Raw genomic sequence first — 22,580 nt, 5'->3', positions numbered from 1 at the left:
CATCCTTTTTTTTTAGTGCATCCATTCCAAGATACCTCAGAGTAATTTATGGTCGTTCGGAAATGAAAACAAATCAGTATTGCCTGTGTTACGCTTTTTTTTTTCAAGGAATTGGCACTAAAAATTTGTAATCCAAGTAGTATTTTCTAAACTAGCTTCGTTCCTGACATAAAAGAAGTCATCGAGAGGCTCAGACAGACATATATCCCCTCCCGTACGTGTTCACCAACGGGCGATCGCATCTCCCTGGGCGTCTAACAGCACCTGACCTTCAGACTCAACAGAACCGAGCCGCCCACCTAGAATGATTCCAGCAGCAAAAACCTGAGAACTAAAATTAATTTGCAGATCACCTCTGTTTCACTCCTGGAGGGTATAACGCATTTTCCTGCCCTCCCCGTGGTACATAAAGGTACGCTGATTCTCTGTAGTAGAGAAATTTATAGAGCAAGGAAAGGAACTGCAAATTTAGTTACGCTTGGCCCAAGCTGCATCACTGCTGTTAAACCACCTCCGAGGGAAGGGGGACGCACGCGCCTGCGGGACTGGGATGAGGGTGTTAAAGTTCTTTCTGGCTTTTTGACACTTACAACCAGGAAAAACCTGAATGAGTCTAAGCACACCTCCTCCAGTAAGGTATTCTTTACAGTCAAAATTTAATAGATAATATAAATATGATATATACGGGTAATATAAATATGGGAAAAGTTCTTTAAATTACCCGAGCAAATCAGTTCTTAAGCCACTGAAACTGTCAATGCCCCTGTGATTTTTTTTTTTTAATACCTCACTGTATTAGAACCTCAGAGCTACCATCCCCAGTATTTAAAAAAAAAATCCAAGTTTTCTCTACAAGCTTAATTAGAGGCACAACAGAGCTTGCTGGCCTGCATTACCGAAACAATTACGTAGAAACTCTTTGCTCTTCCACAATATCACCCCTATACCAAGCTTTGAGAAACCACTTTAGGAGGGAAAACTAATTCTCCCCTGAAAAAATGCAAGATTTGGCTTAAAATTTTGTTTCTGAAGAAGCTGTGAAAAGCCAGACAGCGGCACCAGCCAGTCTCCTTGTCGGTTCTGAGCAGCCGTCTTTAATAAGGCGTGACATTATTTTTGATAACTAAGCATTGCCAGACCAGAGTAGCTTTGCCTCGAATTCTCCTTGCTGAGCGACTTATTGTAAAGCTTTCTGCATCGAGTCATTCAACCTATTAAAAGCAAACAAAAAAAATCCTTTTCCATCCCGAAGACAGCATTAGCTGTTCTACCTCCCGTCCCGAACGCCCAGGCTCTCCCCGGCAGTCCGGTGGGGCGTGGGAAGGAGGAGGCTGCGCCGGGGAGCGAGGCTGGGTTTGCTCAGCCCGGGCAGTGCCGACCGCTTCGAGGTGCAACCCAGGAACCCTCCGGCTGAGCTCGGAAGGCGGGTGGAGGTAAGCTCCAGGTGACAGGCAGCAAAACACCAGCCCTTTGAAAGGTGTGGGGGGGGAAAAGATACTGGAGAAACCTTCAGAGGAGCCCCAGAGGGGAAAACAGAACACAGACCTAAACCAGACGAAGCTCCTGTTGTCTTTAACCTGAAGAAATCGGCTGCTTCCACCCAAGGCCTGCCCTCTTACCAAGGTGTGTCGCTTCATGTGCTCCCGGCGGGTGAACTTCTTCCCGCAGATCTCGCAGGGATAAGGTCTTTCTCCCGTGTGGGATCGCATGTGTCTCTTCAGGATGCACTGATGCATGGCTGAAAAGCTGCAGTACGGGCACTTGAATTTCTTCCTGATGACGGTGAACTCGTTGACTGCAAGAGAGCAAGCAAAACACGCAGATTACTTTCAGAATGTCTCAGAACAGTCAGTCTTCTCGTTTACTATTCCACTATTAAATTGGTTCACTCTGAAATCACACTCTCGCCTCTTAACCTCCTGCATTTTTTTTTAATCCTTATACTCTATTACTGCACTTTTATTATTAAAGCTAAGAACTTCAAGTACCTTCAGCAGAGAAGCTTTTGAACAAGCCAGTACACAAACATTTAGCAACAGTCTGTAACACGCGTTGCCCAACGCCTGCTAAACGGCAAATAAAGAGGGCTGACAATCTGCTGTAATTCTGACTTATTACAACGAATTATCCTAAGTATCGAGACCTAAAATTCTAACACTATTATTTGTGGAAGAAGTAGCTAGCCGTGAACAGCAGACCACAAATGTAACACCCCGACAGCACCACGCGCTTTGGTTTTATTGACGGTGCGATGCAAGAACGTCATCACACGCTCCAGGAGGATTTCGGTGGAGGTGCAGAGGCTCAGGATTACCCAGAAGAAACAGGACAGTTACACCAAGCACACGCTACCTTATCCAACTCAACTGGTATTACCATGGCAGCATGGATATAGAAGTATAAAGGCATGCGTAACGTTGAATTACAGCACGACCCTTGCAAGCCTCCTTACAAGAAAACTCTTTGTAGCCCTTGATGGACTTCTTTCCTGTGTCGTGTCCCCCCCCAGTCATCTTTGGCTGAACTAGAGAAGGGGTGAACTCTTTGAAGCCCTTCTGACATTGTTGGTTCTTTTCTTCTCGTTGTCTCCTTAGAAGTGCACTGGGAGCGGACCCGGGGGACGCGTACGGTACAGCCAGCCCAAGGGTCTCATTTGCCAGAAGGATGCACATGGCAGCTGTGCTGGTATTTCCTCCTCCAAACAAAGTGAAAGCACAATATGCAAAATGCAGCAGGTAAACCAGAATATTTGCTATTCCCTGAAGACATCTGCCCGCTGTAAGTTTGGAAGCGACTGTCCGCATCGATATGATTTTACATCTCCACCTTCTAATAATTCTATTGCTTTCATTAGTATGTTAATTTTCACTCACTTTTCTCCCAGTTATTGTCATTTCTCAAAGCAATATATTGTTTATGTAACAGTGAGGGGGGGAAAAAAAAAAAAAGAACAGATGTTCCAGTTAATCACCTTAAGTACGCTATCGCGCATGTAAATGGCTCTTGGCAAATGAGAACAGCCGATGTAGGGGCGCGCAGGGAATAAGAGAAATACCAGACCAGCTATATGGCTCCTAACGTACCAAGTACGCCGTGGTATTTTTAGATGCTTATTGAAATGTTGTCTTCTACAGAGGCCCTACCAGCTGAAGGCACACTGCGTGCTCTCAGCATCCCACAGATAATGCCCTGGGAGTTACGTCGTACGCTGAAAACCAGCGACTTAAAAATGGCTTTTTTTAAGAAAGTCAGTAGGCCCACGTAGTCGGTGGTGTTTACTTTAATGCCCGATTTGTGGGCTTCTTTTTCCTTCTGTTCTGAAAATTGTCTTTGTCTTGTATTTGCAATACAGGTAAACCAACGTGAGAGGTAACGACGGTTGTCGCTCACCTACGAGTTCAAACTACATGATGCTATTAAGAGACATCTTCAAAGAGGGGAACGCCAGCCTTCGCAATCAGAGCAAACATTTCAACCCAAGCTCATCTTAGGAAAGTACTCTACGAAGTTTTTTATTGTTCTAACGCAGACTAAAAGTATGGTTCAAGATCTTAAAAGTTGTCATGATACGAATTCTGTCTTTGCATTTGTTTTGGTTATTTGGATATAGAATTGGATCTCATGGTCTCAGATTCTTCCCTTGTGCGCCTAGCTTGCTGCTTTGGGCTGCTCAGCAACTGTGGTGGTCCACCCTTTTATTTTTTGGTGGCTTGGTGGGGTTTTTTCAGCACATTTGTAAAGCTGTCAAGAGAATTTTCTAGCCCAAGGGAAGTTAAAAAAAAAACCCCCAATGTAGAGCCTACTCACCACTCACCTGGGCCACGGCCGCAATAGTGACGACAGGGAAAGTGAGCGCTAAGAACGTTTTATTCACCCGCCAGTAAAGATTACTGGCTGCGATCAGGCAGAATTTGGAAGGGCCGGCTTCAAGCGACTTGCACGGCTTTGGGAACCTCCCAGAGGAGACGGTTCAGCGTGGCCCGACGCCCAGAGCCTTGTGCAAGCCCTCGGTGAGAACCCAACCCCCTGGCTGGGCTGCACAGCCCTTCTCCCACCCCATGCCTAACTTCTGATTTACAGTAACTTGTGTGGGTTTTTTAAAAACAAATAGGATATGAAAACCCTTTCTCTTTTATATTACAGAAAAAATATTTTTGGTTTATTTTCTCCTTTGGATCTGACACCCCCTTGTCTATGCAATCAGAGGCAAGGAGCCCACTTTCTCCTAGAGGGAAGTCTTAAGCAAGTATCAGTGTTATGACACAAAGCTATTTATGATAAATACGTTCCTGGTTTGATCTCGTAACGGCTCGATTATTAGCGATAGGCCACACAAATACTTACATTGCCCGGGATCACTATAAACCTATTACTATGGAGTCTAGACAGGGTAAGCAAGCTATAAGCTGATCCAGGGAAGCCAAGAGGGGACGTGTAACCCTCCTTCCTCCGGTCCAGGGCCACATCCAGAACTAAACACCACAACCACGCTACACGTGTAGACCCCAGCTCGCAGGATGAGCTGCTCAGCAAGTCAGGCTTCACCACCTCACACTGGAAAAAACTGACCCGCAGGAACCAGATACCAAGATCACGAAGCAGAATTGCTTTAGAGAGGAGAATACCACAGAATCCCGCGTTTCCCCGCATCGCCAGGTTGTGCCCGATGCCGTCATTTCCTAAACGACCAGATGCCTCCTCTCATTTACCGTCCGTCCCTGCCCCTCCGCTTCACGGCCCAGCTACCGTGGAAGCTGAAAAGGCGGCTCGGAGCCTTAGGTGCCCAACCTGCACCACCGGTACGCTGCTTTCAATCACCAAGAGCCACCTAGACTGTTACGTTTCCAACACACAGATGTATTTCCAACAACACATTTGCAACACCTTCTGATTTCAAGACCCCTCGTGCTGACTTTTGCCTGTATTCAGCTCAAATCGCTCGAGAACGACCTTTTCAGCTTCTAGTAGGCTTGTATTCAAAAATAGTCACGGAACACTTTTTGCAGCTCTGGTTTTATTAAAAACTAATTTTTCACCAAATAGCCACATATTTTAGTTCTTGTAGCTACAAAAGTAAACACCCGAAAAAGAACATCACTGTTAGAAAAATAGCTGTATATCGCAGAGTTAACATTTTCACAGTCCTGTTAAATATATGCACCCACAAGTACATATATTTAATGAACGACATACCAGCTTGGGCATGAGGACAGTCCTTTGTCTCAGTGACAATATTTTAGAGAGCTTATGTATAGCAGCATTAAGGTCCTAGGAAATAGCCTTTACCAAGATCATCAAGACTATTAACAGCAGTGCCATAGGGAACCAGCTCCTGGACACGACTACAGGAGGAGCAGCACCGAGAAATGGAGAAGGTAACACAAACAGTGCCATCGTAAAAAATCTATGTACTTAACTTCCCTGAAGTGTTTACAGAGGATGTGCATTTTTAAAACCAACATAATAACATTTGGAAAAAAAGCCTTTGGTCTCATCATCTCAAGTAACTTTACTTAATTTCATCAATTTTTAAAATTTTTTAATGAAATAGGCTCCTACAGTGCTGACTTGAGAAGGAAAAGCACTGGTGATATACTGCCTGACAGAGCTCCTTTGTATTAACCGATTAATGAATATGTAGTTAATAATCACTGAAATTCTGCACTCATTTGGTTATTATGAAGAATTCACAAACGTTCAGTGAATTCTTGTCCACTTAATCTTCATTATATTTAAGGTTATAAACAGCAAGGTACAATTTCACTGTCAAACTCACACTTCCCATCATCTTCCCCTGCCATTTTCTAACACAAAAATCCTACTTTTAAAAAGTTTTCTACGCAAACTCTGGAAGCCTCTGCTACGTTATACCCTATGGTTCAAACGTTTTCAAAAACCTACTCCTGGTCCTGAAGGGAAACTCTGGAAATTCTCGGTGCTGAAGTCAGGAAGCACTCTGCTTACACAGGCCAAGTAAAATACTACCTAAACTTCTATTAGAGAGGAGGAGTTGACATGATTATAGAAAAATAATTCCATATTGAATTAAAACCTCAAATACGAGAAAATTGAGTGCACATGAAACATCATTAACTATTATCATGTGAACAAAGCCTTTTAAAATTTGCTGAAATTACTTTTTCTGGCATCTTACTTTTCCAATTCAGACAAATCCTGCCATGCTTCTGCCAAATTTCCAGATAAGACTCATTTTGGTCACAACTTTCTCTTCTGGCTCAGCTTTCTCCTTCCTCGCTTGCTGGTTATTTAAAGGCAAAATAAATTATGAGGCAATTAAACTGACATCTGTAACAAGGGAAGCTGACAGACTCTAAACTGCACACGCTCACAGACAGCCGTGATCCACAATGCCAAAGACGTCAATGGGAACAAGGGCGAAAAAAATGAATGTGACTTTGCAAAAAAAATAAAATTAAAAAAAAAAAAAACAAACCAACTGAAGTATGCTGTACTACACTGATTATACGGGAACATATTCTCAACTTTGACTGCACCCTGCTCAAACGGAGAGGAAGAACTGAGCCAAGCAGGGAGACTTGGGCTTCCCAACCCTCAGAAACCCAGCCCTGATGCGGCACAGAGCCACCTCCCCAAAGCTCCGACCCGCAGCAGGAACGGGCAGAGCAGCGCTGCACCAGAATATTCCCGTTCCCTCTCTACAGGAGCAAGGGCAGCGGGAACCAGGCGATGACCGCTCTCACCTAGCCTTCCACAGGACACAGCTTTGCAAGAAACTCTCCACTGGAGACCTCCAGGCTGCTCAAGTCCACTTTGTGCGCGACCAAATATTTCTCGTTTTTGTCTCCCTGAGATGCAACAGTACAATGAGAAAGAACTTTCCTGAAGAACTCTAAAGATCATCTGTGGAAGTTGCCTCCTCAGCTCTCTCCCTCGCACCCTGCAACGCTGAAGCTCAAAGCTGCTGACAAGCAGTGCTGTACACAGCGCAGCTGGAAACCACTACACTTAATTACGCTACTTTTGTTTAACAGTTACTGTAATCTGGTTTTGCATGTAAACACATAGCAAGAGACAGAGAAATATTTAATCTTTTAAAAAAATAAATGAATTTCATGTAATAGAATAGGAATTACAGTAAGATTTCTACCCTCCAGTAACAACCATCAGTGGTTTTACACGTGCACCCTGAGTTACAATTAGATCATGTAAAGCCTCCTCAGCTTCGACAACATACATTCAGTCTGGCTAACTTAATTACACTATGTAAAACAAATGAGTCAGAAAAATGTACAGAATTCCTGAAAACCACAGCCATACCCCAGTATATTTTTCAAAAAGCCCTAAAAGCACTCAAACATAACATCAGTAAGATACGCAAGCCTTGCAACAACTTTGAAGCCCAAATAATACACCCTGTTGCAAGTATGAACAAGCAGCATGTTTTTCTCCTTTAAACGACAGAGCAAACCAGACTTACGGACAGCGTACAGCACTGAGCAACCCCGTGCTCTCACGGCTCCTAATCTCAAGCTGAAACCCCCCGAAACGCCCAGTCTAACGGACAGAGGACTAGACCAGAACTCAGAAGACTGAATTCTATTATTAATTCTATTGCTAACACGCTCGACAAGCTGAGGTATGTTATTTCCCCAGGGAATATGAGGAAAACATCACCATTTCTTTTATAAAGCACTTTGAGATCTACTGATAAAAAAAAAGTTGAAGGTAGTATAAGCACACGGGTATGATCACACCAATGAGATAGCCAAAGCGCCCATTGTAGGGACTGACAAAGGTTATCTTTGCACACAAAAAAAAAATCTCACCGTGGCTGGAACCAGCACATTACCAACTCGATCAGCTTTGGGGCGTTACTCTGTTGTATTACACCTACGGTACATTTATTTGCAGCACAAGAACAAAGGGAACAATCTGCTTTTCCTAGTTTCAGAGAGGCGCCTCATACACGCAACAGTAGCTACGCATCCTCAGGATCCTCGTTTTGTCCTACACTGTCCAAAAGCTCAAACCCGCCCAGCTGGGCAGAGCCCAGGTAACACGCTTTCACGTGGTTAGTGAGGTTCTTCTGTGTACCGAAGCCCTTGCCACAGAAGAGACACACAAAAGTACGCTCATTCGAGTGCACAGACATAAGGTGTCGGTTTAAGTCTGTCTTGTCTCGAAACAGCTTGGCACAGTTAGGACACTGCATCTTCTTACAGTTGAAGTGGATGGTCTTTTCATGCCGATCCATGTTGGACTTCAGAGTGAAGCTGGCGGGGCATTTGGAGCACTGGAAGCGGGCGAGCTGGCCAGGAGGCACACTGTCAGCAAGGCCGGGCCGGGAGCAGTCAACCAAGTCGAACGGGAGAAGCATGGAGAAAGCGTGCTCGTGGATGTGCTCCTTCAGCTCTTCAGCACACTGGAAAACCCTCCTGCAGAAACCACAGGTCAGCCTCTTGGCTAAGGCTGAATCCAGGAACAGGCCATCAGCGGTTACGTCCGTGTCTTCAGATCTCGAGAAACTCGTGTCTAAAACAAATACACACACACACACGTGTACAAATCAGCGTCTTCTCGTATAAAACGATGATAGTGTAAATAAATAAATAAATAAATAAATTTCTCTCTACTTACCCAAATCAGAGTTATCAAACCGCCAAAGTGCTAAAAACCCATCATAAGTGGCCTGCAAATGGAAAGCACACTTAAGTTAAGGCAAGCATTCACGAGAACACGTCTTTGCAGTTAGTGCTCAGACTCCCATCCCACCACTGCCTTCACCCCTTCTTTAACGGAGGCTCATCGTTTGACTCCGCAACCCTATTTGCCTTTACCAAGCTTTCGCTGTCCAAGCAGCTGACTTAACCTGGCCCTATTTTGCAAGATTTGGTGTTTAAAGACAGTAATCAACACGGCTGTTTAGGTCCTGGGTAACTGCTCAGCTTTCAGTCTCGCTAAGCATCCGCAGCTCCCGCTCAGGCCAACGGGAAAGAAACACCGGATAGGAAACATCTAGCGGATGCAACAGAACTGGAGAATTTTCCCTTAGCCTTGCGTAGCTACTTTTTCTTTCCATGTAGAAAAGCCCATAGAAAACAAACACCTTCTGGGTAGTTCCCTTTGTGCAATGCTCTCTGGCATTGCCAATCCAAATTATAAATAAACGCTGATTTTTTGGGGTTTGTTTTGTTTTGTTTTGTTTTTTCATAAAGCATTTGCAATATGCCAGGGTGCAGCAGATGGCCACCCTCTATGAGGCAGAGGCACGATGCAGCCCGGGCAGGTCTGCCGGAGACCGGGCAAGTGGCTACCAGCCATCCTTACCAGCTCACTGTCCTCTAAGGTGACTGCAAAGGAAAATCTGTGTTTCCACCCATTTGTTTAACAGAACTAAAGTCTCATTCAAAAAATACTAAGAAATGCCACAGAAAGCTATAGATTTTATGTCAAGCTCCTGACTCCTGTAACACAGGAAGCCAGCCTGCTTCCATCCGAATTCGGACAGCTACAAGAAACCCAAATGCAAAACACCGCAAGTGGGCAACGGGTAGCTGGGGTCGCAGCTCTCTTTATGCCATTATTGTATTATTGTATGCAGAGTTTTGCAAACAAAACGATTTACAATAAAAAGGACATGCATGCTCTAAAAAAATAAATAAATATAAAATACAGGTTTTTCGAATGGAAGTTCTGTTGAGATAAGGCAGAAAGGATAAAATTAGGGCAGCACCAGCCTTGACCTCAACAGACTTCTAGTTTTAAAATAACCTATATTTAAAAAAAAAAAAAAAAAAAGCTAACAGGTCAGTGTATAAGGTATTACGGTCTTCCTCACAACTGGGGAGAATTTGATTAAGTAGATGCCTTTGCATTTAAATTCCTTTGCATTTTCCCCCACGATCTTACCTGGGCCGAGGAAGGCACCTCTCCTTTTATCATGGCTTCTGGTGACATTTCACCAGAAGAGCAGATCTCAGGGGGGCTCTGAGTGGCAAGGTGTGATGAAGGCAGCGGGGGGGATGGTGCTTCCACTTTGCCATCACATTCGCCCCTTGAACGATTCAAGTTGGTGCCAGGCCCTGGGGAACACAGGAAACGAATCTCACCCACGTGAACTCGCACCAGCTGGTGGTTTTAAAAAAGGCCTTGCAAAGGCAGCGCACCAGCACTCGCAGCTTATCTTCCGTCAGCGTCAGCGGGAGGGAATGCAGCAGGACAGCGATGCCAGGCTTTTGTCTGTTTGTTTGTTTTAAAACCAGCCTCCCCACCCAAAATGCCTCGTCTGCGCGTGATGTATGTAGTGGAGTTCTATCGCATGGCACGGTCGCTAAAGAGTCCGTCGGGAGAAAGAAGGACAGTGCAGCACAAACATCAAGAGCAATCGCATTTCGGAAAGACACCTCTCGGAGAAGGACCATTTCCAACACATATACGTCGATCTTTAAGTAATGTACACACAAACATTATTCTGCCGCTAACTTTCTTGAAAATGCACATCCAAGCTTCAGATCTCAAGATTTGACCGTGGTGTTTTATTTAACATCGTACTGTCAGTCCTTGATCTCAAAGTGCTTTACAAAAGATGGGAAAAACCAGTCCTTTCGTTCCAGAGCTGGCAAGCACAGAAGTTCAGATATTCGTACAAAGCCATTCAATTATACCTGACAGTCATTACATTCTAAAAACCCACTGCAGTTAAAAAGGAAAACATGATTTGTCTGCCCCAAAGCAGAATCATACACCCTTGCCTGTGCTGTAGCGACAGCCAAGTGGGAAACAACATTGCAGAAACTGCCCTGATAATCGACGACAAGCCTACATACAAATCAAGACTCTGTAATCAAGGCTGGCGTGCGTTACAAGTTGTTAAACGAACTTTAACAAACACCTTGACTGAATATCAGAATGACATATTGAGCAGGTCATTATTTTTGAAAAGCAAGCAGGCAGAATCAGAATCAAATACGGCATTAAATAAGAATTTGTTGACTTTTAAGCGCTCTCTGCCCTAAAGGCTTTTTTACTTCTAACACAAAAGAGTCCGATTGAAACCTTCGCGCGTATAAAACCCACACTCTTTAATGCAGCTACAAATAACAAGTCAAAGTTTATACTACGTCCGAATACAATACACCGTGGTCTGGGTCACAACAAAGCATTCGAGTGAAACCGCACAAAGGTTTCTAAACGCGAGCAGTCCCAAACCTAACTTTTTATCAGCTATCAAAGGAAATTCTGCTCCTGCACCGCCAGCTGCATGTTTGATTTACTTTCCTCCGCTTTGATCGCAGATTGAAATCTTTCACAACTTAGTTAACGCTATTCAAGGGTGACAACAATACTTCAAGTTTTCGTTCTGGTGGTGCTCATCTATTGCTGTTGTAATTGAAACTGCAGGACAACAAAACGCTAAAAGCCTGTAAGTTCAAGATAGGAAAAAATGGGGAAAAGAGTGAATTAATCAGTATTTCCCATTAGAAACTGTTACCAGGAATCCAGCTCTCCAGGTCCATAGCAGAATTCCTGCCTAGACATCCACACGTTCCTTTTTTTTTTTTTTCCCCCCTGGAATATCCCAAACCGATTCAAACTGCCCTGTTTACCTCGACTGCAGGCAAGGTAGAGGCATCTCTGGGTTGCACTTCCTTCAACAAACGGTATTTTAGCACAGAGGAAAGATAAGCCAGTGGGGTCCGGCTTGATTAACTCTTTATTAGCACCTTTACAGAACTAAACAGGTTCCTAAGAAACTCTGCACTTCCTAAGGCAAAAGTTAAAGCTAATGAACAAGCAATGAAATAGAGTAAGGAGAAACACGAAGCTCAATCATCCAACATGAGCCACAAAGACGTACAACAGAACAAAGTGCAAAGATGATTTTTTTTTTTTAAAACAATCATTAATATTTATTAGGTTTCAACAACTGCAAGTAACACAAGAAGAGAAACCCACATAAACGACCCATACTGTGTACACGCGAACGCAAACAGCACCTGAATTTATGTGTTGCCCCATTCTGACTAGTACCGCGAGAAACCTTCTTCCCTGCTGAATTTGTATTGAAATGAATTTTAATGAAAAGTATTTTCATTTCTAAATCAGAAATCGGAAGCGCTTTCCTTCAGACGGCTTTGCATATGGAAGCTGATGCCCTGGTTTAGCAGTATTTATATGAATATAGTATTCTCTGACAGCTGGACAGTAAACTATTGTGGAAAATAGAAAGGCAAAGGTTATTATATCTCATTTAAAATTGCATCCATTCTCTCCTAAATCTTGGTTTACCATGCGCAAAAACTCCATGCCAAACTGAATACCTTTAACTCCCTCTTGGGAAAGTTGACCGCTGTGTAAAACGTATTCCTTTAACATCCAGCGCAAGTATAAATTATTGGCTCCAATGAACCGCTAACTAAAAATAACGTATTTGCCCAAAAGAAAAAGGGCTCTGTGTACCATGTAATCACTTGGACAGCAAGCTTCACAGGAATTGCTTCTATAAACAGTTTCAGTTGCAACAGGGTAAACAGGAAAAGCCAAACTTAGACGTAGAAAAAAGTATGCAGTGTGCTATTCTGAAAATGTGGAAGAGTTGCCCTTCAAGGTAGTCAATCACCCCCAAATCTGAAAGTTTTCTGGCTTTTTTTTTTTTTAAATGAGAAAACAAGGATGTAAACCAACCAACTCGTTTGGTAATCAATATTAAAATTCTCATTCTCTTGATTATACTTGGCAAACCCAACCAAAAACATTCAACTAAAGCCTTTGAGACTTTTGTAGATGTGGTGTAACCGTACGGAACAATGCTACCAAAGTTCAGTATCGCAAATGAAATCAACCACACGTTATTAAAGCAAGGAGCTTGGTAGAACAGCACTGCGGAAGTTGGAGATCAGCAAGGAATAACCCATTTTTACAGACAAACCGTGAAAACACGTAAAGACGAGGAAAACAGAACCTTTTGTATTGTCTTATCTGAAAGACATCCCCACACCAAACTACTCGGGTTCAATAACTAACGGTACCTGAGATGACCTCAGTGTTACCCATGATTGACACAACTTTTTCTGCAAAACCCACGTGTTCTTTAGGTTTCCGACACGCATACGAACGTCAGTCTTGATCATAAACCATGAACATCAAATTCAGAGCGCCCTTCAGCTGCAGGTTATCTGGCAACTGTGTTACCCAAACGGCAAGATATTTAGACTTTGCCTTCTGATTTTCAATTGGTTTGAACCAATTAACTTTAGAAATGCTGTATGTACATTTGACGGCATCAGAGTGATACAACACCTCCCCCACACATCCCAGGCTTCATTTTCCATCAGCGGAATGTTAAGTAATTTCACACCTCATATGCTCATTACAATATACAATGAATTAGGAAAAAAGAACACAGGGTAAAATGAAAACCTTGGGGTATCCTCTATGGACTTCTACAACAGTATGTACTACGCGGAAGAAAAATTAAAGCTTGTAATGGACGCGGTAACTTGGAGAGTAACATCCCCTTAAGAAACGTCTCATCGGAATTTTAAATGTGTATAACATAGTCTTCGGTTCTGTCCCACTCTATTAAATCTTTTCCTCCAGAAAAGAAAAATAAACGTGAACGCTGCTGCTTGAGTCAGCTCCGTACGGTATTACTTCGTAAGAGAATACGACGACAATCTAGTTATAGCAGTTAAGATTAAAAACACACTTCACAGGGTTTTTTTTAAACTCAAGAGAGATTGATCACTTAAAAATCTTGAAAATAGCGCATTTCCTTTTCAGATCAGACAGATGAAAACTACCACACACTGTGCTGGTCTGGGGTTTAAAAAAAATGAATGTTGTTCACTGTGCTCCTGCCTACTTCCCCCCCAGCCCCCCCCCCCCCCCCCCCCCCTTTTTTTTTTTAACTATAACCCAGGACTTAAAATGACTCAACATCCTCAAATTGTGTTTGAAGAAAAATGTGAAAAACACCTACAAAGCTAGCACCAACCTAGACTGTGCTTTTAGATCTCCAGAATCTTCTCACCACTTGCTTTACTGTCATTTTATACACCGAAAATTCTCATTAAACTTGATGTCCTCTTGTATTCAGTAATGACCACTTAGAAGCAAGCGAGTCTTGCATCAGAATATCTTCTTCAAGTCATTAAAATAAATCGATACCTGGGAATCTGAATAAGATGAAAGAAAAATACGTCCCTTAACTCCCTGCCTCTGTAAAAATCCTCTTACCAGGCTGCAGCCACCTCCACCTACCGGTGCGAGAGCTACAGACCAAGTGAGCAATTGTCTTTTTGTCTTACGCGATCCACTTTGCTTCCACAAAGATGAGATAATTGGAGCTTAGCTGAATGAAATTCAGTAACAGTGAGCGGTCCAGAAAACAGGGAGCTCGCATACAGGCTGGAAGGACCTCCCGAGCCATCACCCCCCCCGATGAGCTATCATTTACCCCCTTTTCTAAACCTATCAAGCTTTATTTAAAACCCAGTTGGTCTTCTGCCTACACCGTGCCTGTTCCCAAACTCCATTTCTCAGCCGGTTAGGCACTCTCTAATTTCTAGCCCAAATTTATGACCGCCTCAGACTCATTTGTCTTTCCACCAAGCGGTCCTTCAGCTTTTAAGTAAAATCTAAAATCCGCCAACCACGAGAAGGATGATGGATAGAGGGCAGCCCCGTCGTTATTCCAGTTTATCATGACAGAAGATGAAACCGCCGATTTCACCTGTCACGAGCCACGGATCCCAACACGCGGTGCATAAATCACCCTCGCAGCCTGCATCGATCTGCGCTCCCACCCGTCCCGGTGCCAGCTGAGGGCACTCTTCTCACTGCACACAAGGCCAGCGATTACACGGCTGCACAGGATCTTTGCTATTTCATTGCACCGAAGGGATTTTCAACCCAGGAGCCTAAGTTTGAATCACCTAAATCGGATTTAACTGGAGATCATTCAGGAAGTGAACTACTGTGGAGGTAACAAGAACATTGCCTGAGCAGTTCTCGCCCAAACATTAAAGCTGCAGAACAAGGGACAAAAAAAAATTTCCTCTAAGTTTAGAAAGATTTTTTTAAAAAATTATTCTACTGTTCAACCATGAGAAGCATAATGAGATACCAAGACTGTCATTACGTTGTGCAGTTTTTTCCCTTTATCATACAACCCATGTGACCACTAAAAGTTATTCACTTTTTTTTACCATCAAGGAAACTAAAAATAAATGTCTTAAGTGGACATTTAATTCTATTTAATTGGTCAATTTTCTCAGTATAGATTAAAATAACCCTTTTCTACTGAAAACTAACACGTAGTACTCAAAGTCACCACTTGCTCTATTTTATGTCACAAATGATATCCCCATCTTCTGAGAATATTATTAAAATACAGCAACAATAATTTTTCTCTCTTTGTGCACTGAAGAATCAAAACTATTTTACAACTGCAATGAAGAAAATACAGAAGTATGCTGAAAAATAAGCTGTCCGCACATAATGGTACACATCAGCTGTCTCCAACAGATCACCAGTAGAAAAACATTCATTTCCACGAGCGAGTATAACGAAACAATCAATAGCTGCTCATTACTTAGGGAGTGGTCTAAAAGAAAACAGCAAGAAGTAAAGATCATGAGATCTACAGAATCACAACGGTTTCTACAGACACAGGAGCAACAGTCAAGCCTCCTTTCAACATTAGGCAATTTTGGATTTGAGACCTTTGCAGCTACTTCTTTTACCGTAAGGTCTCAAATACTTTGTATTTTGCAAGTACCATTTTGCAAACAAGTAAAAGAGAAATTTGAGGACAAGGGCTACATACACATACACTAAACACTTCCTTCCACGGCTTCAGCAGTTCACACGGAAGTTGGATCGATACCAGACACAGGTTTCCAAATGTTATGGAAAGCGGGATTAAGCAGGACTTAAAACTGGATATAAACACATCGGTAGTAATAAACGAGACAGTGACCTGTATTTTCTTCTCACTAGAGATTTCACTTAAAGCATCAGTAAACAAAAAATATAAAAACACAAACTTACGAGAGAGAGAATGCGTGCCTTTGGGTAAGTACTCAAACAGCAGAGAACTATCCTCTCCCAGCATGTCGGCTTTCAGAGACAGCAAACTGTTCTTACTCATGAGAGCCGCGCGCAGGTTGGCGACGGTGGCAGCCTGGAGAGCATCCTCCTTCTCCGGAGTCAGGGGCTGAGATATGTAGCTGGCTTCTCCACCCATGAGGGCTTCGTCGACGTTCGCGTAGGGGTCCGACCGCTCCACTCTGCTGTCGGAGCTGCTGGGCTCCGTTACTGTCACGTCAGCACCTGCGTGATGAAAGACGCCGTCAGAGATGCAGACAAATTCCCGAGGTGCGGCGCACCGGCCGCGCATGCCTGCCTACCCATGGGTCCAAACACCTGAGAACCAGGAACTTCTCACCACCTATTTTGGCCTTACTGTCACTTTTCATGCCAGAGCGTTGTTTCTCGCAAGCCCCCCCCTTTTCCAAAAGTCCGAAGATGAACTTGGCCGTTCAGAGGCTCGATGGAAAGCGCACCCACCCCACAGCCGGGGGGGGTTCTGTTCCTCCAGCCCGCGCCCCGCCGACGGGTCTCAACTTCAGTACAACTCACCAAGAAGGCAAGGCAGAGGGGGAAGAGATGCGTACAACCTCCCCCACAACCCATAACTGGATAAAACTATTTATTTATTTCAAACTAAGAGTTCAGGATAGTCTGCTAGTACTGAAACAACATTCAAATGTTTAAGTTCTGGTTTTTCTATAATTTTAGTCCAAAATTTCTTTCTTTCATTTCTTCCCCATGATGAAGGTTTTGAAAAATCCAGTAATGAACAGCCTGTAACAGTGGCCTGGCAGTTAGTATAAATCCCTTGGGGTCACTGACAAATACACAGTCACCAGTGGTTCCCAGCATTTATCACAAGGTAGGTTTTATACAGAAGTGATACAGTTCAAAACAAACCCCAAAGACACAGATTAGTCACCTTACAACAGGCAGCTACAAAGAATCTGTATAACAAGGTAGCGGATTATTAACAGAAACATCAATTAGTGAACCCAAACAAAAATGAAAAATTTATGATAAGGTTAATTCCTCCCTGTGAAAACACCGTTTATTTTTGTATTTTTGGGGACGTCTAAAGATTCTGTCTTGTTTGAACTTTGACTCTCTTACAGTCTTAAATAATTTATGTATTTTTATGTAAAGGGAAGTGACTCTCATACTCCTCTGTTCTTCACACAAACCAAAATATCTACAAGAAGGGCTGTTACCCCATTTATAAAGTCCGTAAACCAAACTGCAGTTACCTGCTCCAGAATCTGCAGGAGCAGACCACAGCTGACACGCTCAAAACCCAGTCGCTACCTGGCAAACGGGGCCAAGGCTTCCCAACAAACCGATGCCTTTGTAGCATTTGTACTATCAAGACGCGGAGGGGGAAGAAAATCTAAATTTAAAGAGAAGGCATTGACGGCGAGCGATCAGATGGACAGGGCTTTGCTGTTTTGCAGATCCTGAACATTTTATTGCCTCCTAGTTCCAAACACGTTTAAATCTACTTAAAGCAAGAGGCAACTATTGCAGTTCAAAACAGATGTATGACATGTACAAAATGAGCGCTCGGCTGCTTTCACAAATTCATCTTCCACTTCTCAGGGCAAGGAATTCAGGTGTTGTCCATGTACACCACAGCAACAAACTTATTCCCGTACAGAAGGTCTCACAGCAGCAGAGCTTACGGGAAGGGAAGAGGAAGAGCACAGCCTGCTAGCACTCCCTTGCAGCCTTCAACAACTTCAAACCAGGGCAAGACATCAATCTGCGCAGCCTTATTAAAAAATGCTAACGAGGACACTGGTACAGTGCCTACCTCCCGTAACCTGGAAAACTGCTACACGAAGATCATTATTTTTATCTCCATTTTACAGGCGGTAACTGCCAGGGAAAGACACGGTGACTCGCCCAAGGTGTCCAGCCCGTGGAGCCAGGATCAGACAGCGGATTTCCCAGGCCCAGCCCAGGGCACATCGGGTTCCTTACCATGTTCAGATTCACTGTACTGAGCTGGACTGGACTGCTGGGCCTCCTGCTGTTAGCTTTTCCACTTCCTTTAAAAAACAAAAAGCCTCAAAGCAAACAATAAGGAAAAAACCAATCATTACTAGAGTACTCCTACACCCCGGAGATGTCCGGAATACCCAAGGCTGGGGGCTACAGACGCAGCAGCAGCAACTATGTGAATTATCAGAGATGCTCTCTCTTTAAATCAAACCACTTTCCCTCCTCCATCTGCGTTTTGCTTGCATAATCTCACCTTATCAGTTCTAGTAAATCTTAGCCAAGCAGAAGAACTCAACTGCGTTGGATTTTTATGTATTTTGTCATCCCTCTCTTACTGAGCGAGCGGTTAACAGGTATATTCATTCTAGATGATAATAAAGTTTGTTTTGAAAACAAACATTTCCACAGGAAGGGAAATTACAAGAGTTTAAAAAACAGCAGCTGTTCGGAAAGGTGGCAAAGCAAGTCAATTCTAGCCCATTAAACCGGTAACGTAACAGACAGCTTTATCAAATCAAAGCCACGCCAATACGGCTATTCCTCCACCCCCCAGTACCTCCACGGCAACTCACAGCGAAGAACTCGGGCCAGAAAGGGTGTTTGTCGACAAAACGGTGTTGCCAAATAACCGGGCAGGCAGTAAATCACCTTGCCTTGTCTCCCGTCCCTTTTCGTAGCCAATTACAGACGCTGATTGACAGTTGCCAGAATCTGTTGCTGCCGGCGGCACATAAACACTAATTGCTAAAACACACGCAGATTAATTGTAACCACAACAAGACATTAAATGTTCCTCAAAAGCCAAGATTAGAGGCAGACAGTGAAATAGAGGCTTTAGAGCTTCCAGTATTTATAGCTGATGTAACCTAATCAAATACACATTAAGGCAAAATAAATATCCACTTAGTCACATAAGTACTAAAATACTCTCAGCTACACCAAAACCCCCAAATGCATCGAGTTCCTCTTCACGGCGCCTCCAAAACCACTTCTCTCTTTTCTCTAGAATACAGCTTCTTTTAACGGGATTTAGCCAAAGAATTACATGAATCAAAAGTATCCGTCCACTGCCCAGTAATCTAAACTGTTTACTACAGTGCTTCAATGGTACGTAAACCAAGCTGTAGTAAATGAGCTTCTATTTTGCAATTATTCAAGGCAAGGGGTCACGTGGCAGCGCGAGAGCTCCATCCAACTCCTGCACATCTCGGTTTCACACCGCTGAGACAGTCCCCGCGACTGCACGGATCCCAGGCACCGCTCGCAGGAAATCCCGGTCGGGGCAGCGAGCTAAACATGGGATTAATGCTGCTCTAAAAAACCGAGCTCATTAGGCTCTTCAGAAAATAATTATTTTGCAGTTATTCTATTACACCAGCCTACTTTCCAAAACCCAGAAGCTTTAGAAAAGCTTTAGTAGTTTGTTGACTTGGATGGATTTTTTTTTTTTTTTTTTTTCCGGTCACTGTTTTTATTTTCAAATAAAACACAGGGAATATTTGTACAGTTTTGCCAACAGTATTTCCATGCATCCCTGAACCTCCGAAAGCAACGTTTAACTGGCAAGGTAAAAGGAATAGAAGCAGCCCAGTTACAAGCGCCTTCTCACAGCCATCACACATCCCAGCTGAGCGTGGCACGACGAAACGCGCTTCGTTCCCGCCCCCCCCGACCAGGCAGGCTTTAACAGGTCTGTAAAGAGGAATAAGGCTCACACCGGTACAGCACGAGCGGTGCAACAGCCCGGAGGCACGCAGGGGAGGCTGCTGCACAGACATTTATGCTTGGGCAGAACCAACCTGAACTGTATGCTTGCCCTGCCAGGGAAGGGCAGCCACAGGAAAACGCGTTTGCTCCGCTACGCGAAGCCCAAATGCAGATCAGAAATCCCAGTTATCAGCAGGCATGCCACTACTACCATAAAGGAAAAAAAAATAAATTATCCCAAAGTCAAATAAACTGAGCGCCTGTCACAAACCCAGGTATGAGAAAACCAAGCTGTACTAACCAAAAAAAAAATCAAGAAGTGCTACAGGCATCTGCCAGCCCCTTGGGAAGGGCTGTGGCAGAAATAAAGGTGATGCAACTTTTCCTGAAAGTATCCAAATTAAATGTTAATCCGATAAATTGTTCTCCAAGATCTAGGAGAAAACGGACAGTAAAAAGCATTAAACATAGCCAAACAACTGAAAAAAATACATGTGCCCTCTCAGAAAGACCAAGGAAAAGCTTCTCCATTTTAAAGAATCCATTTGAGACCCTTAATTCATTACTTTAATACACAAACCAGATTTTTTTCTTATATTTATCCTCCCTCCTTCTGTCATTCTTCCTCATTACAGCTTAAACCACCTCTGCCTGCTCCTCTCACACCACTTACTTCTTGTTTGCATTGTGTTCTTACCTTCTCAGTAAACCCCCAGTCGCGTTTTCTGTTGTTTTCCAGGCTCCCAATGCTATTACTCGCTTCCATAATTTGGGGGGTTTTAAGAATTTTTCCCCCTTTAAACTTTTATTCCTGCTCTCTCATGTCCATAGTTTAACACCTTCTAGAAATCTGTAGCTGGAAGGCTAGACCCATGAGAAGAGAGGAAGGCATGAATAAAAGCCATGCGAGGTTACATCTGCTGCTGGAAAATTCAAAAGCAGAAACAAACTCTTCCCCAAGAACGACAGGCGACGCTTTGCCAGGTCGCTATTCCTCAATATTGCTCTTCTCATTACAGTCTCAAGGTAAGAGGAGATCTGAGAAGCCTGTCATCTTCTGTTCAAAATCCCTTTCTGTTTGGCAGAAATACAAAGCAGTAACGTTTCTCCCTCGGTCTTCTGAGTTTCCAGGATGATGAGGTCGCACGACACGCATCATCAAGCGGCTGCCTACCTAATCAGAGTGACCCAACGGCCAGCGAGGTGGGGGAAGCCAGCCAGCAAACACGGCAGTCCTGGAAAGGAGTGCAACAGGATTTAGCTTATCATCCACAACTGAAGCTTTAAGCCAGTTTCTCTAAGTTTTGGCTATCACTCTGGCAAATTTCGGGAAGCTTTTTGGAGCCCTTCCAACCTCTCCTCAACCCCCCCCCGCTCACATTCAACGCCTTTTCACACAGCACGAGCCATTCCTCCAAGCACAGCTTTCTGAACGGGAGGTTATCACTGCTCAGCACCCAGAGGAAACTCTTTACAAGCGCCCACAACCTACAAAGACAACGGCAATTCAAGCCACCTCCCATCACAAAAAGCATCCTTACCCCTTCTCCAGAGCTCACCCCATTGCACGGCTCCGGTACCTGTTCTGGCAGAACTTAAGCCTGTAGGTGCTTCAGCAGAACGAACATCATCGTCCTGCCGGTTTCACCAACATCCTTTCAACCCGGTATATCAGTAACACCGTCAACTAAACCCAGCCTAAGTCTCTGGCTGCCTGCATTTTGTGGACACTTGCCAAAGATCCCACAACTATCTGGAGCTAATTAAAGAAACACCGGATAATCTTATATCCTACTCTTATTTATAAAGCACACTTGACAGTCATAAACAGTAGAACCCCCAGCTAAGTCCACCAAACACCTTCTTCCCCTCCTATAGGCAAACGTGAAGCAGGGCTGGCAAGTCATACTGCTCATTTTCTTTTTAACACGTGTAAGAACAAAGCATATAAAAACCCAGAGCAAAGTTTATGGGTGGAGAGAAAATTCTCTCTTTATATAAATCAGGGCGGAAAGGTGAAGGGGAGGACAGACAAATTAGCAGGTACACGAGTCCTGCTCTCAGAAACAGAAAGGCAAGCGTCAAGGGAAGTAAAGTTTGAAAATAACAGCAACTGAAGTTACATCTTAAGTGGCATCACCAACAGACAGCGAGTGCATAGCTGTCCTGACTCGTAACAGCGTTACTGCTGTATTACCTGGATCTATTTTTAAGAACTGTAGAACAAATTAGGATGAAAGTGACTTCAGGGCTGCTTTTAGGGTTAGATCCCGTTGCTCAGGGGCTTGTACAGCCAAGTTCTGAGTATGTGCATGGTAGAGAAATACCACAACTTCTCCAGGCCCTTCCTCCATCATCTGACTGCTCTTTGAAGAATTTCCTCCTTTTACCCCATGAGAATTACTCTCCCTGTAACTTGTGTCCATCACCTCTCATCCTTTCTCCAGACGTGTCTGAGAAGGGTCTGGCTCTGGACGATCCATCCACCCCCCTTCTCTTCTCCAAGGTTAAACCATGCTGTCGCAGCTTCTCCTCGTACACAACATCTTGATGGCCTGGGCTGGGTTTCCTCAAGCTCATCCAAGTCTTTCTTGTCCTGGAGATCCCCAAACTCGATCTCGTACTCCAAACGTGGTCTCACTGCCCTTGACATGCTCTTTGTAAGACAACTGAGCACGTGCATGCAGCCCCCTCTTCGGCTCGTTACTCACCAGAGCACATTTTCTGCAAGGCTGCTTTCTCACTCCTTGGCTGCCAACCCATACCGGTGCGTGGGGTTATTCGGTCCCATACGC

The 22,580-nt window shown here is 43.9% G+C and overlaps 1 protein-coding gene across 2 annotated transcripts in view; it reads right to left on the bottom strand.

The window, feature by feature from the left end:
* ZBTB46 (zinc finger and BTB domain containing 46) overlaps positions 1 to 22,580 on the bottom strand; it is a 54,769-nt gene that overhangs the window by 4,212 nt on the left and 27,977 nt on the right. Inside the window, exons 5-9 of one of the 2 annotated variants that reach the window (XM_035890367.1) lie at positions 16,036 to 16,317; positions 9,892 to 10,064; positions 8,620 to 8,671; positions 8,203 to 8,514; positions 1,620 to 1,795 (exon numbers count right to left, since the gene is read on the bottom strand). In XM_035890367.1, coding sequence (XP_035746260.1) covers positions 1,620 to 1,795; positions 8,203 to 8,514; positions 8,620 to 8,671; positions 9,892 to 10,064; positions 16,036 to 16,317 — 995 coding nt within the window. The remainder of the gene's footprint in view (positions 1 to 1,619; positions 1,796 to 8,202; positions 8,515 to 8,619; positions 8,672 to 9,891; positions 10,065 to 16,035; positions 16,318 to 22,580) is intronic. The other variant, XM_009634785.2, reaches the window with a different exon arrangement.

The sequence above is a fragment of the Egretta garzetta genome, unplaced genomic scaffold (genome assembly GCF_000687185.1).
Source record: "Egretta garzetta isolate BGI_Z169 unplaced genomic scaffold, ASM68718v1 scaffold223, whole genome shotgun sequence".
In the NCBI taxonomy this organism is placed as follows: Eukaryota; Metazoa; Chordata; class Aves; order Pelecaniformes; family Ardeidae; genus Egretta; species Egretta garzetta.
The sequence above is the reverse complement of the archived record's forward strand: the minus strand, read 5'-3'. Positions and strand labels throughout refer to the sequence as shown.